Source organism: Manis pentadactyla, chromosome 1, assembly GCF_030020395.1.
Source record: "Manis pentadactyla isolate mManPen7 chromosome 1, mManPen7.hap1, whole genome shotgun sequence".
NCBI classification, from domain to species: Eukaryota; Metazoa; Chordata; class Mammalia; order Pholidota; family Manidae; genus Manis; species Manis pentadactyla.
Genome location: NC_080019.1, coordinates 180,961,024 through 180,984,032, shown reverse-complemented (window position 1 = coordinate 180,984,032; position 23,009 = coordinate 180,961,024). Strand labels below are relative to the sequence as shown.

General features: G+C 42.1%; 1 protein-coding gene across 3 annotated transcripts in view; it reads right to left on the bottom strand.

Annotated features, from left to right (window-relative positions):
- Positions 1-23,009, bottom strand: part of RUBCN (rubicon autophagy regulator) — a 70,426-nt gene that overhangs the window by 10,475 nt on the left and 36,942 nt on the right. The window contains exons 3-13 of one of the 3 annotated variants that reach the window (XM_057503673.1): positions 20,951-21,034; positions 19,462-19,621; positions 18,720-18,826; positions 17,079-17,232; positions 15,919-16,452; positions 14,479-14,523; positions 12,361-12,456; positions 11,543-11,658; positions 10,602-10,812; positions 10,005-10,106; positions 8,012-8,086 (exon numbers count right to left, since the gene is read on the bottom strand). In XM_057503673.1, coding sequence (XP_057359656.1) covers positions 8,012-8,086; positions 10,005-10,106; positions 10,602-10,812; positions 11,543-11,658; positions 12,361-12,456; positions 14,479-14,523; positions 15,919-16,452; positions 17,079-17,232; positions 18,720-18,826; positions 19,462-19,621; positions 20,951-21,034 — 1,684 coding nt within the window. The remainder of the gene's footprint in view (positions 1-8,011; positions 8,087-10,004; positions 10,107-10,601; positions 10,813-11,542; positions 11,659-12,360; positions 12,457-14,478; positions 14,524-15,918; positions 16,453-17,078; positions 17,233-18,719; positions 18,827-19,461; positions 19,622-20,950; positions 21,035-23,009) is intronic. The other 2 variants (XM_036904782.2, XM_036904792.2) reach the window with 2 other exon arrangements.

The following is a 23,009-nucleotide window of genomic DNA, read 5'->3' as shown; positions in this document are numbered from 1 at the left end:
ATCTGATACCAAAAAGTACATGACACCTATGGAGAATTCAAGATGGCGGTGTGAGAGGTGAGGCAGAGAATTCCTCCCAAAACCACATATGGTGTGAAAGTATAGTTAATACAACTAGCCCTAAAACAGCAACAGGAACGAAGGCTGCACCAGACTGCATACAGACCTCATGAACAGAGCAGACCTCACAAAACAGGGTAACGTATGAAAGCCTTGATCCAGCAGGACCCAAGCCCTTCCCCCACCCCAGTTCACCAGGGGGAGGAAGAGAAATGGAGTGGGGAAGGGTGGAAGCCTGGGACTACTGAACACCTAGCACTGGAGGTCTGCTTTGTAGCACAAACCTACATTGTGTGGTGCTCTGGGGTTGGTGGGGTTGAGGAGCTGGGACAGGCAGAGTACTTGAGAGACAGATTCCGGGAATTTGTAGAGGACGGGATCCATGTCTGGCCATTCTGGGACAAAGGAAAGGCAGGCCGTCTGAGAGGCTTCCTAGCAGCAAGACGGCTGCTGAAGGGGTGGGGTTTGCACAGAGCTTGCTATGCGGGAGAAGGGATAGGTGAACAAGGTTGTCTGGGTGCACTCTGCCCAGCAGGTTGGGAACTTTGAGGAGCTTCAGGCGCTCCATCCCCCTGAATGCCTACTCAGCTACGAGGCCACCCATTGTGACATGCAGCCTGCTGTGCCTTCCTCCTGGCCTGCTGGCACCTGCTCGCAAACTGGCAGTCACTGTGCTGGCATCAGGCCAGCCAGAGGGAGGCCCCGCCTACAACAGCCAGAGACACAAAGCACAGAGGCTTTCACGTGTGTGCTCGGCCTACTGGCTCTGATACTGGAGACAGGCACTGCCGACAGGAATCAGGAAACAGCACCACTCCCTTACGACCCCCAACCTCACTCTAGGGATAAGCAGCTCCAGAGACTGGAGCTTCTGCACAACAGAGGGTGCCACATAGAAATATGAAATGTCAAAGGAACCTGGTTCAGACCAAAATCTCACAAACCCCAGAAAAAGGGCCAAATGAAACTGAACTCACTAGTCTTCCTGAAAGAGAGTTCAAAATAAAAATCATAAACGTACTCATGGAGGTACAGAAAAATATTCAAGAACTCAGGGATGAATTTAAGATGGAGATTCAATCATTAAGAAATTCCATATCTGAAATGAAACATACAATGGAGGGATTTAAAAGCATATTAGATGTAGTGGAAGAGTCGGTAAATGGGATAGAAATTAGAAAAGAGGAATACAAAGAAGCTAAGGCACAGAGAGAAAAAAGGATCTGTAAGAATTCAAGAATATTGAGAGAACTGTGTGACCAATCCAAACAGAACAATATCCGCATTACAGGGGTACCAGAAGGAAAGAGAAAAAGGGATAGAAAGTGTAATCAAGTAGGTAATTGCTGAAAACTTCCCTTCCCAAATCTGGGGAAGGAGATAGTCTCTTAAGTCATGGAGGTGCACAGATCTCCCAACACAAGGGACCCAAGGAAGACAACATCAAGACATATAATAATTAAAATGGCAAAGATTATGGATAAAGACAGACTTTTAAAAGAACCTAGAGAGAGAAAAAAGATCACATACAAAGGAAAACCCAACAGGTGATCATCAGAGTTCTCAACAGAAACCTTACAGGCCAGAAGGGAGTGGCATGATATATTTAATGAAATGAAGCAGAAGGGCCTAGAACCAAAAATACTCTACCTGGCAAGGTTATCACTTAAATTTGAAGAAGGGATTAAACAGTTTTCAGATAAGCAAAAGCTGAGAGAATTTACCTCCCACAAACCACCTCTATAGTGCATTTTGGAGGGACTGCTATAGATGGAAGTATTCCTAAGGCTAAACAGATGTCACCAGGGGAAATAAAACCACAGCAAAGTAGAACAATTAATTACTAAGCACATGCGAAATCAAATCAACTACCCACAAAGTCAATCAAGGGATAGGCAAAGAGTAAAGAATATGATACCTAATATAAAGAATGGAGGAGGAAGAAAAGGAGGGAAAAAAAAGGACCTTTAGGTTGTGTTTGCAATAGCATACAAAGTGAGTTAAATTAGACTGTTAGATAGTAAGGGAATTAATTACCCTTGAACCTTTGGTAACCACGAATCTAAAGCCTGCAATAAATACATACCTATTGATAATCACTCTAAATGTAAATGGACTGAATGCACCAATCAAAAGACATAGTCACTGAATGGATAAAAAAACTAGACCCATCTATATGCTGACTACAAGAGACTCACTTCAAACCCAAAGACATACACAGACTGAAAGTAAAGGGACAGGAAAAGATATTTCATGCAAACAATAATGAGAAAAAAGCAGGAGTTGCAGTACTTGTATCAGACGAATTAGACTTCAAAACAAAGAAAGGAACAAGAGACAAAGAAGGTCATTACATAATGATAAAGGGGTCAGTACAACAAGAGGATATACCATTATAAATATCTATGCACCCAACACAGGATCACCTACATATGTGAAACAAATACTAACAATTTAAGGGGGAAATAGAATGCAGTGCATTCATTTTAGGAGACTTCAACACACCATTCACTCCAAAGGACATATCAAACAGACAGAAAATAAGTAAAGAGACAGAGGCACTGAACAACATATTAGAACAGATGGACCTAACGGATATCTACAGAACAATTCATCCAAAAGCAACAGGATACACATTCCTCTCAAGTGCACATGGAACATTTTCAAGAATAGATCATATACTAGGTCACAAAAAGAGCCTCAGTAAATTCAAAAAGATTGAAATTGTACCAACCAGCTTCTCAGATCACAAAGGTATGAAACTAGAAATAAATTATGCAAAGAAAACAAAAAAGCCCACAAACACATGGAGGCTTCACAACATGCTCCTAAATAATCAGTGGATCAATAACCAAATAAAAACAGAGATCAAGCAATATATGGAGACAAATGACAACAATTATTCAACACTGCAAAACCTGTGGGACACAGCATAGGCCATGCTAAGAGGGAAGTATACTGCAATACAGGTCTACCTCAGGAAATAACAACAATCCCAAACGAACAGTCTAAACTCATAATCAACAAAACTAGAAAAGGAAGAACAAATGAGGCCCAAAGTCAGTAGAAGGAGACAATAATAAAGATTAGAGCATAAATAACTAAAATTGAGAAGAATAAAACAATAGAAAGAATCGGTGAAAGCAGGAGCTGATTCTTTGAGAAAATAAACAAAACAGATAAACCCCGAGCCAGACTTATCAAGAAAAAAAAAAGGGTGTCTACACACGTAAACAGAATCAGAAATGAGAAAACAAAAATCACTACGGACACCACAAAAATACAAAGAATTATGAGAGAATACTATGAAAAATTATATGCTAACAAACTGGATAACCTAGAAGAAATGGACAACTTTACAGAAAATACAACCTTCCAAGGCTGACCCAGGAAGTAAGAGAAAATCTGAATTGACCAATTGCCAGCAAGGAAATTGAATTGGTAATCAAAAAACTACCTAAGAACAAAACTCCTGGGCCAGATGGTTTCACTGATGAATTTTACTGAACATTTAGTGAAGACCCATTCTCCTTAAAGATTTCCAAAAAGTAGAAAAGCAGGGAATACTCCCAAACTCATTCTATGAGGCCAACATCACTCTAATACCAAAATGAGGCAAAGAACCCACCAAAAAAGAAAATTACAGACCAATATCCCTGATGAACATAGATGCAAAAATACTCAACAAAATATTAGCAAACCGAATTCAAAAATACATCAAAAAAAGATGATCCATCATGATCAAGTGGGATTCATCCCAGGGATGCAAGGATGGTACAACATTCAAAAATCCATCAACATCATCCACCACATAAACAAAAAGAAGGACAAAAACCACTTCATCATCTCCATAAATGCTGAAAAAGCATTAGACAAAATTCAACATCCATTCATGATAAAAACTCTCAACAAAATGGGCATAGAGGGCAAGTGCCACAACATAATAAAGGCCATATCGACAAACCCACAGCCAACATTATACTTAACGGTGAGAAGCTGAAAGCTTTTCCTTTAGAATGGGGAACAATGCAAGGATTACTGCTCTCCCTACTTTTATTCAACATAGTTCTGGAGGTTCCTAGCCATGGCAATCAGAAAACACAAAGAAATAAAAGGCATCCAGATTGATAAGGAAGAAGTCAAACAGTTTCTGCTTGCAGATGACACGATATTGTATTTAAAAACCCTAAAGAATCCACTCCAAAACTACTAGAACTAATATCTGAATCTAGCAAAATTGTGGGATACAAAATTAATACACAGAAATCTGTTGCTTTCCTAGACACTAATGACGAACTAACAGAAAGAGAAATCAGGAAAACAATTCCATTCACAATTGCATCTAAAAGAATAAAATACCTAGGAATAAACCTAAACAAGGAAGTGAAAGACCTATACCCTGAAAACTAAAAGGCACTCTTCAGAGAAATTAAAGAGGACACTAACAAATGGAAATTCATCCCATGCTCTTCGGTAGGAAGAATCAATATAATCAAAATGGCCATCCTGCCTAAAGCAATCTACAGATTCAAAGCAATCCCTATCAAAATACCAACAGTACTCTTCAATGAACTAGAACAAATAGTTCTAAAATTCATATGGAACCACAAAAGACCCTGAATAGCCAAAGCAATCCTGAGAAGGAAGAATAAAGCAGGAAGAACTCTGCTCCCTGACTTCAAGCTCTACTACAAAGCCACAGTAATCAAGACAATTTGGTTCTGGCATAAGAACAGACCCACAAACCAGTGGAACAGAATAGACAGTCCAGGTATTAACCCAAGCATATATGGTCAATTAATATATGATAAAGGAGCCATGGATATACATTGGGGAAATGAGAGCCTCTTCAACAGCTGGTGTTGGCAAAACTGGGCAGCTACATGTAAGAGAATGAAACTGGATTATTGTCTAACCTCATACACAAAAGTAAACTCAAAATGGATCAAAGACCTGAATGTAAGTCATGAAACCATAAAACTCTTAGAAAAAAATATAGGCAAAAATCTCTTGGACATAAACATGAGTGACTTCTTCATGAACATATCTCCCCAGGCAAGGGAAAAAAAAGCAAAAATGAACAAGTGGGACTTCATTAAGCTGAAAAGCTTCTGTACAGCAAAGGACACCATCAGTAGAACAAAAAGACATCCTACAATATGGGAGAATATATTCATAAATGACATATCCGATAAGGGGTTGACATCCAAATTATATAAAGAGCTCACACACTTCAACAAACAAAAAGCAAATAATCCAATTAAAAAATGGGCTGAGGAGAAGAACAGACACTTCTCCAAAGAAGAAATTCAGATGGCCAACAGGTACATGAAAAGATGCTCCACATCTCTAATCATCAGAGAAATGCAAATTAAAACCACAATGAGATATCACCTCACACCAGTTAGGATGGCCAACATCCAAAAGACAAACAACAAATGTTGGCAAGGATGTGGAGAAAGGGGAACCCTCCTACACAGCTGGTGAGAAATGTAAACTAGTTCAACCATTGTGGAAAGCAGTATGGAGGTTCCTCAAAATGCTCAAAATAGAAATACCATTTGATCCAGGAATTGCACTCCTAGGAATTTACGCTAAGAATGCAGCAGCCCAGTTTGAAAAAGACAGATGCACCCCTATGTTTATCGTTGCACTGTTTACAATAGCCAAGAAATGAAAGCAACCTAAGTGTCCATCAACAGATGAATGGATAAAGAAGATGTGGTACATATACACAATGGATTATTCAGCCATAAGGAGAAAACAAATCGTACCATTTGCAACAACATGGATGGAACTCGAGGGTATTATGCTCAGTGAAATAAGCCAGGCAGAGAAAGACAAGTATCAAATGATTTCACTCATCTGTGGAGTATAAGAACAAAGCAAAAACTGAAGGAGCAAAACAGCAGCAGACTCACAGAACTCAAGAATGGACTAACAGTTACCAAAGGGAAAGGGACTGGGGAGGATGAGTGGGGGAAGGGATAAGGGTGGGAAAAAGAAAGGGGGCATTATGATTAGCATGTATAATGTTGTGGGGGATATGGGGAGAGCTGGGCAATACAGAGAAGACAAGTAGTGACTCTACAGCATCTTACTACGCTGATGGACAGAGACTGTAATGGGGTGTGGGGGGGGGACTTGGTGAAGGAGGAGCCTAGTAAACATAATGTTCTTCATGTAATTGTAGATTAATGATAACAAAATAAATAAATAGATAGATAGATAGATAAAAGTAATAAATGTTTGGTAGATAAACTGTATTTCTATTTTAATAAAAGCCCAGCACTCCTTTAAAAATAATTGACAGTGTTGATGAACAAAAAGTTTTCTATGAGTAAGCTCTCTATGATCACAAGGTTTATATCCACTTTACTGCTAAGAGGAAGCAACTTTGAAATCAATTTATTTCATAAACACTTCTGTTCCACATAGCCTACTCAGTGACTCGGGATCTTAGAAAAGTGATTTCACTAAGCAGAGTATTACAATATGCAGGGAAAAGAATTTATCAAAGATGATGATCATAATATGATGCATAAGCACTTTAATTTTCCCAAGGGTGTTATGGATTGCGATGACCTTCCTCTAACAGTATCTCAAGATACTCTTCAATGGCATAAGTAAAGGTGATCAAAAAGAAACACATCTGTAAACCAGTGGACAAGATCAAGAAGATTGCTACTGAGATGTATGATGATGATTCCTTTAGAAAGAATTTGTGTACCAGTAATAAACTTGATGAAAGATCAGAGACAGTTAAAAAAAAAAAAAGATCAGAAAGCAGTAAAGAAATCTAGAGTAGAGAAAGACATACTATAAATTATACTTCCACAATTGGGAATCTGTGTGTAGAAAGGTGAAACAAATCACTACTTGTAAGAGAGGCTTGTTTGGATTGCTTTCCTGCAGCCCCCACAATGTGTCAGGACTGTGGGTCATGAGAAAAAGTCATTTTTAATTGAAAAAGGTTTCATATCCTTGGTACATTAAAGAAGGCCTTGAAGTTCCCAAAATGGGGAAGAAATGATGCTAGGAAGACCAAATAAAGGTATGTCTTATGGTTAAAGTAGACTGAATATGCTCTGATGGAGGGCTGGCTAATAGTCAATAAATGCACCAGCAAAGAATTATGCTTATAAATATGTTTTAAAGCAGTTAAAAAGTGACTTAGATAATTACTTCTCAAGCAAGGGAAGACTATGTTAGAATAAATTACAATAGTTCAGGAATAGAGAAAAGGCACCTAATTACTTTTATTTCTTTCTATCTTGATCTAATCTTATATAATGATTTCAAATTCTAGTGGTTGACAGTGTTAACAGTTAAAATTAACTGTTTAATAAAAAGTCCTGAGTTTTGTCATTGTGTATTTCAAAACCCTTAGAGTAGAAAACTGCTACTTTCTTTCAAATAACCTCACCTACAGAAAGCCTACTGGTTTAGATCACAAAGCAATTAGTGAGGCCAAACATGTGCAGCAGTAAATCTTAGTTGTATACAAGTACCTAGAAAAGAAGGTAAAAACTGCCGATTCAAAACTGTAAAGAGACATTAAGCTTCATACTGTTCTATCTGACTTCTGCTGTCTGAATGTGTGGTGGTAGCACTGGTTCAAATTTGAACTAAAATTTCTCATCCTGGCCATTGCTTTCTAACCTGTCTACTACCTACATCAGCCACAATGACCACCTAATCTGTAAGTTCTACTTTTGGTAGATCAACAAGGACAATCTCAGAGAGGAGGATAGCTGGGGTCAGGTGAGGAAGAAGAAAATGAACATCTGAATTGTTCCTGGCTGGCTTACATCTGATTCATTCCCGGCTAGTTCTCTAGACCTTGTGGTTCTCATAATCCTGACAAGTGTTACACACAGTAGGTACAAAAGCTGGTGCAAACATTCACACAAATGCATGTAGCAGCACCCATGCTTCCAATACAAGCTACCTGAAAACATCAAAGCCATTAACAATGAGAGTCCATTCTTTGACATATGAGTCAGGTTAGATCCTTCACTACCATCTGTATAATAACAATTATAAAAGTGGGCCCTTCAGTATTCAGACAGGACGTAAATCAATGAAATGATGGTTCTATACACATGTTCCTGGATTCAGGACTTGACTTTTGCTCCAAAATATGAAACTGCTTTGAAGAACTTACATTCACAGGTAGGTACTCACTACAGCTTGGGAGATAGTTATTGCTCCTTCCCCAAACCCACCTACCCTTCAAGATCTCTTAAGGCAGTGGTTCTCAACCAGTGGAGATTTGTACCCTCTGCAGATATCTGGTGATGGCTGGAGACATTTTTGATTGTCACAACTGGGGAGGACAGTGGTAATATAACTGGCATCTAATGGGTAGAGACAAGGAATGATGCTCAACTTTCTCTAACGTACAGGTCTATCACGATGAAGAATCACCTGGCCTAGGAGATGAGAAACCCTGTCCTAAAGTCTTGTCCTTAAAGGATTTCTGTTCTGAACTGACAAGAGAGTTAGTGATTAAAAAACTCTCCTGGGGCCGCAAATGCAGCAACAGTGTCCAACAGAAGAGCACTTCAAGCTACTGCAGGAGGTCTATTTCAAATCTGGCTCTTTCCAGGCTGAACAGCTTCCCCTGCTCCTTGCTTTCCACTGCTCCAAACCCACTGAGGTGGCATGTTTTGAATTTATCTTAGTTTTATACTCATGAAATTCTGACTGGCAGTCCCAAGACAGAGGGGAGAACCCTTTTATTTTCTTTTCCATTGGAAATGGAGTCAATCATAATTGTTACAATAAAAAATATATGTATCTATTTGGTCTTTGCCCAGTTCCTGGCATAGGGCTCATAAAATCTTCGGAATTTCCTGAGTGATAGGAATGTCTTTTGTTATTCATAATTAGTCCTTTCCATTATATCTGACCTTATGCTAATGAGGTGACTCTTGAGGAGGCACCCAGACAGCTTCAAGATGAGGCTGGTTTTGCCAGAAGAAAAACCACCACCTGATTAGAGGATTAGGCCCACCCACAATCTCTGAGGAGAAGAAAGGGATTGGAGATTGAGCTAATCACCAATGGCCAATGATTCAATCACTCATGCCTACCTATTGAAACCTTGATAAAATACTTGTAGTGATGAGATTTGGGAGAGCTTCCTGGTTGGTGAACATAGGCAATGTAACGAGAGAGTGGAGCACCCTGATTCCACATAGATAGAGGAAACTTTGGGGCCTTGTTCCTCTACATGTGGCTGTTTGTTTGTATCCCTTATAATAAACTGTTGTTAAGAAGAAAAACACAGGCCCAACACAGGGTCACTTGTAAGCCAAGTCACCAAATTGGGGCTTAAGGCCCAAACTAATTGCAGTTTCTGCCTCTCCCAGAAGTGGTATTTTAAACCAAACAGTCTGGAATTTCCTAATCACGCCTGAGGTAACCTGCATAAGACCCTCTGCTCTACCTCCTAAGGGAAGGTAACCTAACCTGAAATAATACTTAATCTTTTCTTTTCCTAATAATTTTTTGCTCCACCCTCCTGTCTATAAAAAGCTTCCATTTGGTACACCTCGGAGTACTTCTCTACTTGTTAGATGGGATGCTGCCTGATTCATGAATCACTTACTAAAGCCAATTAGATCTTCAGATTTACTTGGTTGAATTTTGTTTTTTAACACTGTAATCGTAAGCTGTCCTGAGTTCTGTGAGTTGCTCTAGTAAATTATCAAATCTCAGTGGAACACTTCCTTTCAGTGTTCTTTTCTGCTTAAATTTTAAAGGGGTTTGTTTTTTAAGGGTTTTGTTTGTTTGAGAGGCTGTCCCATATAATAAGCAAGATTCCAAAATGGACCATATTGAAGATCCCAAACTTAGGGCAAGTTTCTCAGCCTATATTTCCACATGAAAAGAAGCAGGTAATGAAAGTTCCTTTGAAACAAAGTGTCACTTCTTACCTTGGATTTCAAATGCATCTGCCTCATCAGCAGAGCCAGAATCAGAGAATTGTGCTGAATCACGTGAACTGAACTGGGAGCTGCTGGAAGTGACCCGAAAGCCTGTTGTGTTAAACAAAAAAAAAGCAGTAAACAGGACAGAAAGAGGCCTCTCCTTCTAGGGTCACAACGAAAGGGACCTGGTATGACTTCAACAGAGAAGTAAATAGAACCTTGGCTGGGAGTGACACCAGGGAAGTGGGAACTAGCTCTTGTTGCTCCTCATTTTATTCATGAAATTTAGAAAGTGGCATGTAAATTGAAGGTACACTCCCTATCTGGTGAATCTGGAACCAGTGGCCTTAGTTCTCATATCAGTAACCTATTTTTTGGAAGATGTTTTCTGAGGTAGGAAATGGATGAAATGTAGGACTGAGGTCTGGTAGGGAAAAAACACTGGAACAACAGAAAATCTTTCTCACAGCAGAGGAAACCTTGGCTTGGTTATAGTATCTTAAATTAAGACAAAAAAGAGAGCCCACGAGGCACCAGTCTTATCCTGAAGCAGGATAAGTGTTCACAGCGAAGAGGCAGGAAGGTGTCCACAGCTTCACTCACTCCCGTGCTCAGTCTCCTGGTACGCAGGGAACAGATTCTTGGTGCGGATCTGCTGGCGACGAAGGCGGATCTTCTGCTTCAGTTCCTGAATCTCTCTATCACTGTCTTCCTCTTCCTCTTCCTCTTCTTCTAGGTACTGGCTCATCATGTTGCACTTCAGTAGCTCAATGGCAGCAATCAAGGACTCTGAGATGCTGAAGTGGGCATTCTCCTGGGGGAAGACCACCAAAGAAATTGTTTAGCAAGGGACTAGGGCACAGTGAATGCCTTACTGATTACAATGTTGCAAACTAGAGCTTCCAAGACACACACTGCTTTTATTCAAACACCCAGAGGAAATGCAAGCTTCTACTGTATGGAAAGCTGAGGCCCTGAAAACCTGTTCAACATTCTCTTTGCTCTCATACTTGGCCATGGCTGGTCTTTCTGTCCCATATTTATGACAGAGAAGAAAGTCCAGAATTTCATATCAGGGTCTTTCCTGAAGACATACACCTACATACAAAGTATTGAAGTGAATGTGATGTATCAAGATAAAGTGCTTTGTTAGCTACAAAATGCTACAGGGACATTATTTACTACATACCTGAGAGCCTTAGAATAAAATACAGAATGTGATTGTGGAAATGCTTTTTACTTAAGGCTCCAGGGTCAAAGAAACAACAATCATGTGGCTAAAATTCAATTGCTTCTCTGACCAAGGTAGCTTCCATGACAAAATCAGTAATATTTTTGGACTCAATGAAGATCATATGCTCTCTGAAGAGCTCTCCAGAGATGGAACTTATTCAGCTTATCTTTACTGTAAACTTTTCTTTACTGGAGTCTATGCTCACGTTTCCACTGTATACCCAAGATCTCTTTAGAACAAAGGACACCATAGCCCCTCAGGCCAGATCTCCCAACTCATGGGCTCTTCAGTAACCCCTGAGATTCCTCACTTTTTCCAGGTCTGCACAGCTGCCAAAGTCTTGCTCAGATAGGTAGCTGATGAGGGACTGTCCTTCTGATGGTCTTCGGAACATGCCTTCCCCTGAGCACAGGTACTGACCACCCTCTGTAGGAAAGTGGAATATGGACATAAAAAGCTCTGACTTGAAAAGTAAATCTGTAATAGCCAAACTTCTTCGAGAAGTCTGATGATTTTACCATTAAAGATGCTCCCAAGTCTTCCCAGGTAACAGGTTGGAAAGAAGGTATCTACCTTCTAAAGGGATTTCTCTGAATCTCAGAATCCCAGGGCGCTAAGCCTCTTGGTGAAAGGATGGTAGAATAAAAGGGAAGAGCCAGGAAATGATCCTTTTACCATGTAAATTTAAAGATGACATACTCACCCTCCTACCCCACAAAAAAGACAACAAAAAACCAGTGCTGACAGTCAGACAAGGAAACAAATGGCTTCCTCCTGTGGATGATTTCCATATGGAGCTTATCTTCTGGTCATTAAGCCCAGACACTAAAAGGCCTCTTTTCCAGGTTCCTCTCACCCAGTCAGAAAGCCATTCCATCTGGATCAACAGGCATTTGTAGTGACAGTGCCCAAGCATAAGAGAGGGTGGGACCCTTAAGTCAGAGAAGAGCAAGAGAAACAGCAGGGCAGTGTGATTTCTAGCACAGGGGTTGAAAATGATGAAAGGGAGGGTGAGACTGGACCCTCCACAGAGCTGCCATGAGCCACACAGCTCAGAGCTTAGCAGGCACAAAGGGAGAACAGAGAGAATTCACAAGCGCAGTCCTGGCCTTCCTCATGCTCACTTACCATACTCCATGTACAGAGAGCTGGGTGTGCTGACTTCACTGCTTGGGCCAGAAGAGGGCAAGGGGCCTCTCAGCTTCAACTTATCAGTGCAGGATTCTAGTGGCGGTGACAACCAGGGAGTAAAAACACACATCCGAGGTGAGCAACAGAAACATTCCCAACTCTGGAGTTTCAACATTTACTGCTCCCATTCCCAACGCCCTCACAAACAGGAGAGAGGTGCCACATCAACAGGGAACAGTCCAAGGATGTAGGAACACACACAGAGGAAAGGCGAAGGGAAGTTGGTATATGTCAAGGGGAAAAAGAGAAAACATGACCCAGATGCAGCAACACAAAGGTGAAAAGGAAACCAAAGCGGGTTCATGAAGTTAGTTCTCTTTTCTTACATCTTCCTACCAAATGTTCCAGCAATATCAGCCCATTTCTACAGTCTAGTCAAACCAATTTAGAAAACAAGCCCTCACGTGGTAAAACAAGAAACACACTGAAACTCTTCTGACGCCTTGACACTCGCTAAGGAAATACTAGAATATGGTCTCTCCTGAACCTGAAATGTAAATCTGTCATACCTACATATTTAACCCATTTCTGAAATGACCAAAGAACAAATAAAATTCAGCAACGTCTTTAAAAGAAACATCAAGACAATGCTAGAGAAGCCAAGGATGACGACCTGTAACTGAACAGCTCAGCCACAGGGCTGTAGGCCCAGCCTTACTGGAGAAGAAAGGAAAAGTTTCAAGAGAAGGCTGACAAAGTAGGAAATGCCTCAGTAGAAGTTTTCACGGAACTGTGAGAGTTGGGAGTGGAGAAACAGCAGCAAGCAGGGCTTGTAGGAAATGAAAAACTGATATTCTCCAAAGGGAAACACAAAATGCCCACTGCCACAGGAGAAAGAGCAGGCAGAGCAGCCAGGTGGGTGCCTGAGAAATGAGCACGGTACTCTGGGAGAAAGAATGACTGCATCCAACCCATTCACCTGTAGGTTGGTGTCAACTAATCAGCTGCTCCTCTCACCAAAAAATACTACTATGTGAGAAGAGATAACTTTGTGCTCTTCTTGGACCTCAAAAGATTTCTGGTGGTCCTGGCAGTGGGCTCTGCTCCTCAGTACTGAACTGAGACAAACCAGCAGTCACCATGATGCCTTGGAAGGGCCCTTTAAGGCCCCCAGTCAGACCGACTACAACACAAGCTCCTATTCCTTTACAGGGTAAGGGCCACCAGCCTTTGCTTACTGAGGTCACTGCCTCCTGATACTGCCCATTTCCCTGGGCCGCTCTAATTTTTAGAATTTCCTCACTCACTTTGAATCTGTCTTCCTACAATCTCTCATCTACTTAACAACCACACTCTTCCAAATGATGGTCCCATAGACTTATTCCTCTGTAACCTTACCTTTTCCAAACTATCATACCCAATGGCTTCACCCAAACCCAAGAGGCCATGGTTTTCAGTCCTCTCTCACCACTCTCTCTTGCAGACACATTCTAGTGTTAGTATCTCCATGAGTTATGGTACCCAGAATGGAACACAATATCAGTTTGAACGCGACCATGAAATCCAAAGAAACAGACTTATCACTAGAAAAAGCCTGTGTAATGAGCTAGAATTGAGGGTGGGGGAGAAACTTATAAGGGAAGGACAATTGGTGAAAGAAAAAAGAAACAGGGCTCTAGAATAGGCAAAAACATGCATCTACATCCAATACCACAGAAAAGGGAGAAAACACATTCTGGTGTTAATTCAAGGGAAATAAAAGTAATCCACGGTAAATCCTCAGTTATAAGAAAAATTCTGCTACTGATTCATCATGGTGCCTTAGGCAAAGAGTGGGCCCCCGTCTCATCTTTGGGCAGAACAGGATTGGTAAGTCCTGACTCTGCCTCCTAGAAGCTTTTGGGAGACTGACTGAGGCATTTGGAAGTCATGGGCAGAAAACACACGTGAAATACTGGTGCCATTTTATGGACAGGTCCAAGCATCACAGTAGGATGAGACTAGCCAGACTTGATTTGACACCAGAATGGAAGAGGAGGCTATGAATCAAGCAAGATGGTCATTAGAGGAGCAGGGGAGGAGGGGGTAGACAGAAAGGAGGACTGGCTCCCAAACCTGCAATGGGATCTTCAACTATAATGGTGATATTCCTGGGGCCTCCTGTACATAGACAGACAGGTGCAGAGGACAGTCCACACAGAGGAAATGAGAATAGAGTGAGAAAGAGCGTCCCTTTTCCTAGCTGAGGTAAGGACTTAACTCTTGAGAGGGAACCCTAGTGGTTAAGTAGTGTACTACTAGTAGCTGACTTGTACAGAAAGCTACATGTGACCTCCAGTCCCTCAGACCCTTCAGCTTAAGTTTCGGCTGGCTCCCTTTTCCAATGCAGGTTACCATGGTTTCTGGAATCCATGTGGACCCAAGAATGGGGGCAGGGAAGTTTTACATGTTCAAAGACTAGTGGCTGGAGTACAGTGGACACCAGGCCTGCAGCAGGAGATGTGAAGTGATGGTCTAACCCAAGCACTCTTCACATCTAAGAGAGCTTTTGGGAAGACAGGCTTTGACTTGGAGACATTTTTCCTAGAGTTCCAATAAACCAAACCATAATCTTGAGTGGGAAACATAAAAGTTTGTCATTCAGAAATTTCAGATGAGGGCCTTAGTTCTCACCTTTCTACAGAAGACAAAGAGAAATTAATGGCAGCTCCGTTGTTAAAGGGAATCCTCCTTTTTTGTATTTTTTTAAGTTTTTAAATTTCATTTTTGTATTTTATTTCTGGGATTTTCCCACCCAGAACCGGCTTTGAGCAAAAAAGGTCCATGTTATACTTGCTGTTATGAAGATTCTCCTACAAATGAACCTAACCAAAGCCTGACAGATACTGACAACCCAGGACAGATGATGACAGGGAGATGGCAACAGCAATAAGATCTGCCCTTCCCATGCCGGGGGTGCTCTCTGCTGGCACCTAGTGCTTGTGTGAGGGAGGTCCTGGTGGCCAAGGCCTCCTTACCTGACTGCTTCCAACTTGAATTTAGTGATGCAGCAGTCAGCCCCAACTACTTGTTTACTAGGTCACATGACCCCACACTTACTATATCCCTAGTTTTCATAAGGAAACCCATTCACTTTGCCTCTCTCATATTGATATTACATCCTAACCAAACTTCTCAGGAATCACAGGAAGGGGAGGAAACTAATGGGATTATTTTAAAAATTCATTAGTATTCTCCATTTGTCTGAGATATACATTTAAAACTCAAACTGTGAGGAGTCACGCTATCCTCTGACACTAAGGAACTAGTGAAAATATCCAGGAAAGCATTTACTATTTAGCAATGTATAAAGGAACAAACATAAATATGCTCAGAGAGTTTTCCTGGGTAACTGTATTACATTAAAATCTCTTTCATTATAAGCAAGATACCCATCACATCATCAGAAACATATCTTCTCTTCCTGCCACTTGACAACCCTTAAGAACAAACTTGCCCTTCCACCCTAAATTCAGGGGACCACCTTACTAACTAGAGGCTGGTGATCATCATTACCTGGGGCTCCTCTCGAAGCAATGCTGGTATCCGAATGGGAGCGAGTATGACTCTTCTTTGTTCCATTAGGGACAGTGAGTGTCTGCCCCTCTGAGAAGCTGGACCTACGAAGGACACTGGACTGCTGGCACTGCCCAGCTCCCTCCTGTTCCCCTAGGGAAGAAGCAGCAGAATCTGGTTTCTGGGAGCTACCAGAGGAGAATAAGTTGGAGCTGCTGCTCTCAGCATTGCTGCTGGGACTCTGACAGCTGGCGGTCCGGCTTCGGGGGTCCAAGCTGCCAATGGCCAAGTACTCAGGTCCCTCACTGGCATCGCTTGGGGGATCATTTTGGCTGCTGCCCCAGGACACTTCTATGGGACTGGTCAGAGTGCTAGAGCTCATCTCATTTGGCATCGAGGAGGAATCTCTGGCTAATGCAGAGATTGGAAACAGGGGGGCTTGGATGGTTTGATTCTCTCCTGGTGAGATGTGTCCTGTGTTTTCTTGAGGTTTCCGGGGAGGGTCAGTGAGTGAAAATGAAGTAGATCTTTTTTCTAGGATATAAAAAGGAAGAGATGGGAAAGATGAGCTGGCAGTTTTTGTACATAGGAAGGGCTTCTCCACAACTAAGGACCAAACTCCCTATCATTTCTCCCTATCATCAGGACACCTGGTGTCACCTCAGAAAAGGTAAGTCATTTTGAGGTAAATAAAAAATTACTTAGAAGCAGCTAAGCCAAGAGCATGGGCTCTTGGGAGTGGCTTCAATGCTTATTACTATGCACTCTTCACCTGGAAAAGGAGCAGTAATACCTACCTCACTGGACTGTTTTGAGGATCGAATTAGATAACACTTACAAATTGATTATAACAGAGTCTGGAACCTAGTAGGCACTCAATAAGTTTTGGCTATTATTACTGAAATGCCTTCTTGGCAATATGGATTAGAAGCCCAGGGGAATCTAAAAATAACTCTTTCCTATTACTTTAATGATGCTATTGAATTATCTTAGGCTAGATGGCTATGTAACTTTTAAGATGTCCATTATTAAGACATGAAATTTGACAAACTGCACCAACCCAAAGCCCTATCTATACCCAGCCTGTGAGCATGCACAAAAATCCTCTCCTTTCCAGGGCTGGAGATTCATGTCATGACTGTCCCCTCCGGCCCCCATACCTGAGCTGTGGCTGGTTGCATACTGGTGGAGACTAGAGGACCCAAAGTAGGAATGCTGAGTGTAGCTGGTTGGAGGGGCGTGTGTGGAACCAGGCAGAGCAGTCAAGCTCTGGCTCTTTGTCACCAGCAGTGGGCTCCCATGCTTTCCGGCAAACTACAAAAAAAAAAAGAAAACATGTCAGAGACAAGGACAGAGACCCTCCCAGGAGGGGCATGCAGCACTATAGAATGCTAATAGAAGCTGGCCTGCAACCAGAACCTGTAAATACAACATACAACTCAACTGCTCTATTAGAATGTACAACTCTGAAACCTCAAAGTCCTGCCACAAACCACAGCTTCTGCCACTGCAGTCCTAGGTAGTAAACCAGATGCTTTATCATGGAGGCAGTACAATACGTTTAAGACCATGCACCTGGACTCAGAAATCAGATCAGTTTCAAACCCAGGCCCTATCACTTACAAGCCATTTGGTCCAAACTATGGGCAAGTAACTTATCAACTCAGTCCTTCAGTGGCCTTCTTTATAAAATGAGATTAATGTAGATATTAATTAATTAAAATGAGATTAAGGTAGACACCTTATAGAGTTGTGAGGATTAAATTAGATGACATGTGTGTTGTGCACAGCATCATGCCTGGCACATAGTAAGTATTCAATGATGTGTAATGAAGAATCAAAATTTAAAAACCAAGAGAGATATGGGACCCCTCCCTAAAAGGAGCAGGGACTGTGACTCCATTCTGGCTGAGACACTGATATCAGTGATGGGGTGACTGAACTGGGGAGTTAACAATAAGCAACATCAAACAACAAAATTTTCTTTATATTTCAAGGACAAAAATGATCCTATTGTTAATACTGGCCCTAGTAGGTCTGACACTGTAGATCCTACTCCTTGTTCAAAATCATCCTTCTTCCCAGCTCTTTGTTAAGCCTGTCCTTAAGGAGGTGCTTAGTCAGACTAAGAATTTTAAAAAAGGGTTTAAAAAATAGACAACTTCCTCCTCATAAAGACCTAAGCTTAGACTTTTTAATTCCATAGGTACTTAATGTTAGGCTGGAGGAAGGAAAAACAAGGACATGCAAACAGAACAGAGAGATACCATAAAAGGAGAACAGACCAGACCCCAAGGTCCGTGCCTTATATGGAAAGGGGACAGCTCTCCCTGAATTCCATCCTTCTGATGTGCCAACTAAGACCCGGATGTCAGCCTCCTCCCTCTTAGAAGGAAAAAAAGTTTCTAGTTGTCTATCATGCCACCTTTAGCCAATCATACCTCTCCACGCCCCCTAAGATAGTTTACCGACTCCTCCCCCTCCTAATCCCTTATAAGCCCCCACCTCCCTGCCTGGGTGTCACTTCCCCGGCCTGTGTTTCAGACCAAGGAACATCACCTGGGAATTGCGCTCAAATAAACTGCCTGGCCCTTTGTTGCCACTTGTTGCCTGCTTATTTTGGCTAGAATTTATCTTACACTTAACAGTACCTTCCTTTCTTCTCCAAGTACTATTTATTTTTTTTTGAAAGCCTTTCATTTCACAACTGCCTAAGTAAAGAAGTAGTTTGCCACAGAGAGTTGCATCATGATGAGGTCCAAAGCCCAGCATAGACACAGATGATGCCCTGCCCCCTTTACCATAGAAGCATCAATCTGAGCCAGGAGGCGGGGGTTGTTCTGTTCCACTGCTTCCAGGCATTGCAGCATGGCCGTGACATGGGCGTTGCTTAGCAGGAAAGCAGTATCTGGGGAGAAAAAAGCTACCCTGGTGATGAAGCCTAATATGGAGACCTTTAGCTTCCCTGTACAGCCCTGGGAGAAGCTTAGGGAAGGAGAAAGGGAAAAGGTACAAATGACTTTAGGAGAATCATGCCACTGTGAAGAGAAGGGGAATCGGGCATGAATAAAGTAATAAATAAAGACTAAGTAATATGCAGTATAGCAGAGAGGGAATGACAACAGGCTTTAAAGCCAGAAAGTCCCAGATTTGAATTTTGGCTCTAGGTGACTTTGGCCAAGCCACCTAACCTCCTTGGGCTCTACTTCCCTGACTGGAAAACAGGGGTATTAATACACAACTCTGAGGGCTGTTGGGAAAAGCATGTGCATAAAAAGTACGTAACAGTGATGGGCACATAGGAATGTCTCAGTAAATGGTAGTTATTCTTTTGGCTTGTGTGCATGGGAGTAGAGGAACACCTCGGCATACAGTGTGACTGTGTTACAAGTAGGAAGTAAGAGAACATACTGGGTACATGTTCCTGATCAGAATTTCTATGGTATCAAATCAAAGTATGAGGTTCTCAGGTAAGACTCAGTCTAGACAGGAAGCATAGAGTGCATGAGAACGAGGAAGCAGATGCCACAATCCTCTACCTACCTGTGTAGAATTTCCTGATATACTGTCTGTCCCCAAGCAGAGGTCGGAGCTGGGCTGAGAGACAGTGGCTCTGCAGGCTGTGCTGCAGCCACAGCTCTGCCACAGCTCGTTCACTCACACCATCACTGCCATTCTGGCCATTCTCGTGCAAGCTGATGAACTGCAGGGTAAAGAGGCAGGAGTCAAAACACATCCTGGTAAATAATGACCTGAGAACTAAACTGAGACACATCAGGAGAGTCAATCATGGATATTTTTCCTCCGGCTCGCATTTACAGGTTACTGAGAAAAGAGAAGGAAGGGAAGGATGCATGGGTCTGCTGTTGGATTGGGCCACTGGAGACAGGTTGAATAGCTAAGACCTGATAGGTAGCTCCAGGAGAGGACAGAGCTGCCACTTCTATGTTCTAACTCCAAAGAGGGGTCTGTTCTGAGGTAATAGAGGAAGAATAAACTCAACCTCTTGACTTCTCTCACAGAGTCCTCTACTTCAGGCGGCCTCCAGAAAAGACTGTAATGAAAACCTGGAGGAAAGGATCTAGGAAAAATACTAACAAAGACTCTCCACCAAAGAGAAACCACCTCTGGCTTTAGTCACAGAATTCTCTATTTGGAACCTCTTTCTACTTGGCTGCTTCTAAAAGCAAGGTCTCACAGACCAGCTACAGCACAAAAAATGCATGGATGGCAATTTCAGGCAATTTCTAAGAGGAAATGACTACAGCAAATATTTTAGAAAAGGAAGTTAGAGGGGAGTTTGGTGGGAAAAATCAAATGAGGACAAAGCAAATCTACATAAGAAAACCACTGGGCTCTGGCCTAAGGCCAGTCTGACACCTTGTGGTTTGGTTCCTGGATCATTTAGAAACAAATTACTTCACCTGACATCCTCCAACAATGAATCTAGCAGTGGGTGAGATATACATGTATACATGCCGTATGTCAGCAAGTACTGAAGATGGGTGATGGCTATTTCAGGATTCATTACACTATTCTCTTTCCTTTTGTACATATAAAATTTTCCATAATAGTTAAATAAATAGATACATAAATTTGGCAATGATTGATCTGGAACTAGCTGTGTAACTTTGGCCAGTTCATCCAACCTTCTCGAGTTCTGTTTCCCCGAATGGCCGTCGGGGCACTATGCTGAGCTGAGAGGACAGGGGACACTGCAGAGGGATACCCCGGTAGCCAACACTGGCCTTCAGAAACTTCACATTTCTTTCTGACTGGTGTATCCTCTTCCTAAGTAGTCATCAGCAATACTTTCTCACCCCTTCCCCAGAGAAGAGAACATGGCCTGGAGCAAAGGGTTTGCAAGGTTTATTTTTTTAAAGCAAACAATCCTCCCCTCCAAATCAGTCCTACAGGGATAATTTCCTCTCCTCAGTTAATGGGAAACTGTATACACACCATCGTTTTACATAGGAGACTCTTCAGACGGGACATCAAACAGTGAAGTCTTATGGTTACCTTCACTTCTTACCTTTTCCACATGAAAGGCTGAGTGGGGACTGAGCCAGCGGATGTCTTTCACAAATTGCCAGTAATCAGTCTGATGGCAACACACCTGTTGTGGGAGCAAAACGGTGAACAAATCACTACCATTTTGGACCAAATCTGGTTCTAGTGATCACATTCAAGACAGAAAAACATAAAACCTTCCCTTCCCTTGAAAAAAGTTCTCAGCAGCAATCAAAGGAATACATATATATGCTCTCCCTTTTCAAGGATAACTGTTAAAAATTATTTTAATCATTCTTTTGAGTAAGTAATACATGTGGATGACAGAGAAGGTTATATAGTGAAAACAAACTGTTTTCTCCTGTCTCTCTGCCATTCAGTTTCTTAGAAGGCAATTCTTAAAGCAGGTGAAGAGTTATTTGTTAAAGTTGAGATGGATGTCTTCAGTTATTACTGTAAAAGCAAGTAAGCAAAGACCTTTTCCCATGCTTCCAAGGTCAGGAAAGGGCTGTAATTAGTGTCAAAGAAATGATCAATTCAAGAAATCATCTCACGCTGGAAGAGGCCTGAGTGTGATAGCAAAATGTTTATATTATGAAACCTAATTCTTATTTTTTAAGAATCCTTTCTAAAGAAAACAAATCTTACCATTTGCAACAACATGGATGCAGCTAGAGGCTATTATGCTCAGTGAAACAAGCCAAGTGGAGAAAGACAAGTACCAAATGATTCCACTCATTTGTGGAGTATAACATCAAAGCAAAAACTGAAGGAACAAAACAGCAGCAGACTCACAGACTCTGAGAAGGGACCGGTGGTTACCAAAGGGAAGGGGTTGGGAAGGGAGGGAGAAGGGGATTAAGGGGCATTATAATTAACACATACAATATACGCAGGTCATGGGGAAAGCAGTATAGCACAGAGAAGACAAGTAATGACTCTATAGCATCTTACTATGCCGATGGACAGTGACTGCAATGGGTATGTGGGAGGACTTGATAATATGGGTGAATGCTGTAACCACAATGTTGCTTGTGTGAAACCTTCATAAGATTGTATATCAATGATACCTCAATAAAAAAAAGAATCCTTTATGAAATTACTGGGCATTAGTTAAAAGTGAAATCTAAAAAATTTAGGAATATAGAACTAGCACAAGTATTTAGAGACAGACCAATCAATGAGACAAAATGAGCAGCCCAGAAAGAGTCCTGCGGGTGTATCAGAATTTAATATATGACCCAGGAAGCATCTTAAAAATCAACTGACCTTGGAGAGGGGCTTAAAGACGGTGGCATGAGAAACCAGACAGAAACCTCCTCCCAAAACCACAAATACTATAAAAATACAGCATATACAACTAATCCTGAAAGAGAGACAGGAAAGAAGACTGCAACAGACTGCCTACATCTGGGGAAAGAGAAACCTCACCGAAGAGGGTAAAGTAGCAAAGTGCAATCCAGTGGGACCCAAGCCCTTCCCCCACCCCAGTTCACAGGCGGGAGGAAGAGAAACAGAGCAGCGTGGAGTGGAGGCCTAGGACTGCTGAACACCCAGCCTGGTGTTTCGCTCTGGGTGCATGAACCTACATTACACGGTGCTCTTGAGATTAGTGGGGTTGGAAAGTTAAGACAGGTAGAACACTCAGAGAGACTGAGATTTCAGCCACTTGTGGAGAACAGGTACCCACAATGGACCACTCTGGGACAAAAGAAAGGCGGGCACTCTGAGAGACTTCACAACAGCGAGAGGGCTGCTAAAGGGGCAAGGATTGCACAGAGCTTGTTGCTCAGGAGAAAGGACAGTTGGGCAAAATTGTCTGGGCACACTCAGCCCAGCAGGTTGGGAACCTTTGGGAGCTTTAGGCACTCCATCCCTCCGGCTGGCAATGCAGCCCCCAAGGACTCCCATCATGATATACAGCCTGTGCACCTTCCTCCTGCCTGGCACCAGTTGGCAAAACTGCTGCCAGTGCCACTGCACCAGGACAGCCTGAGGGCAGCCCCACCTATGGCAGCTACAGAGGCATAGCATAGGAGCTCCTCCCTGTGCACTCAATACACTGGACCTGGAGTGGAGGC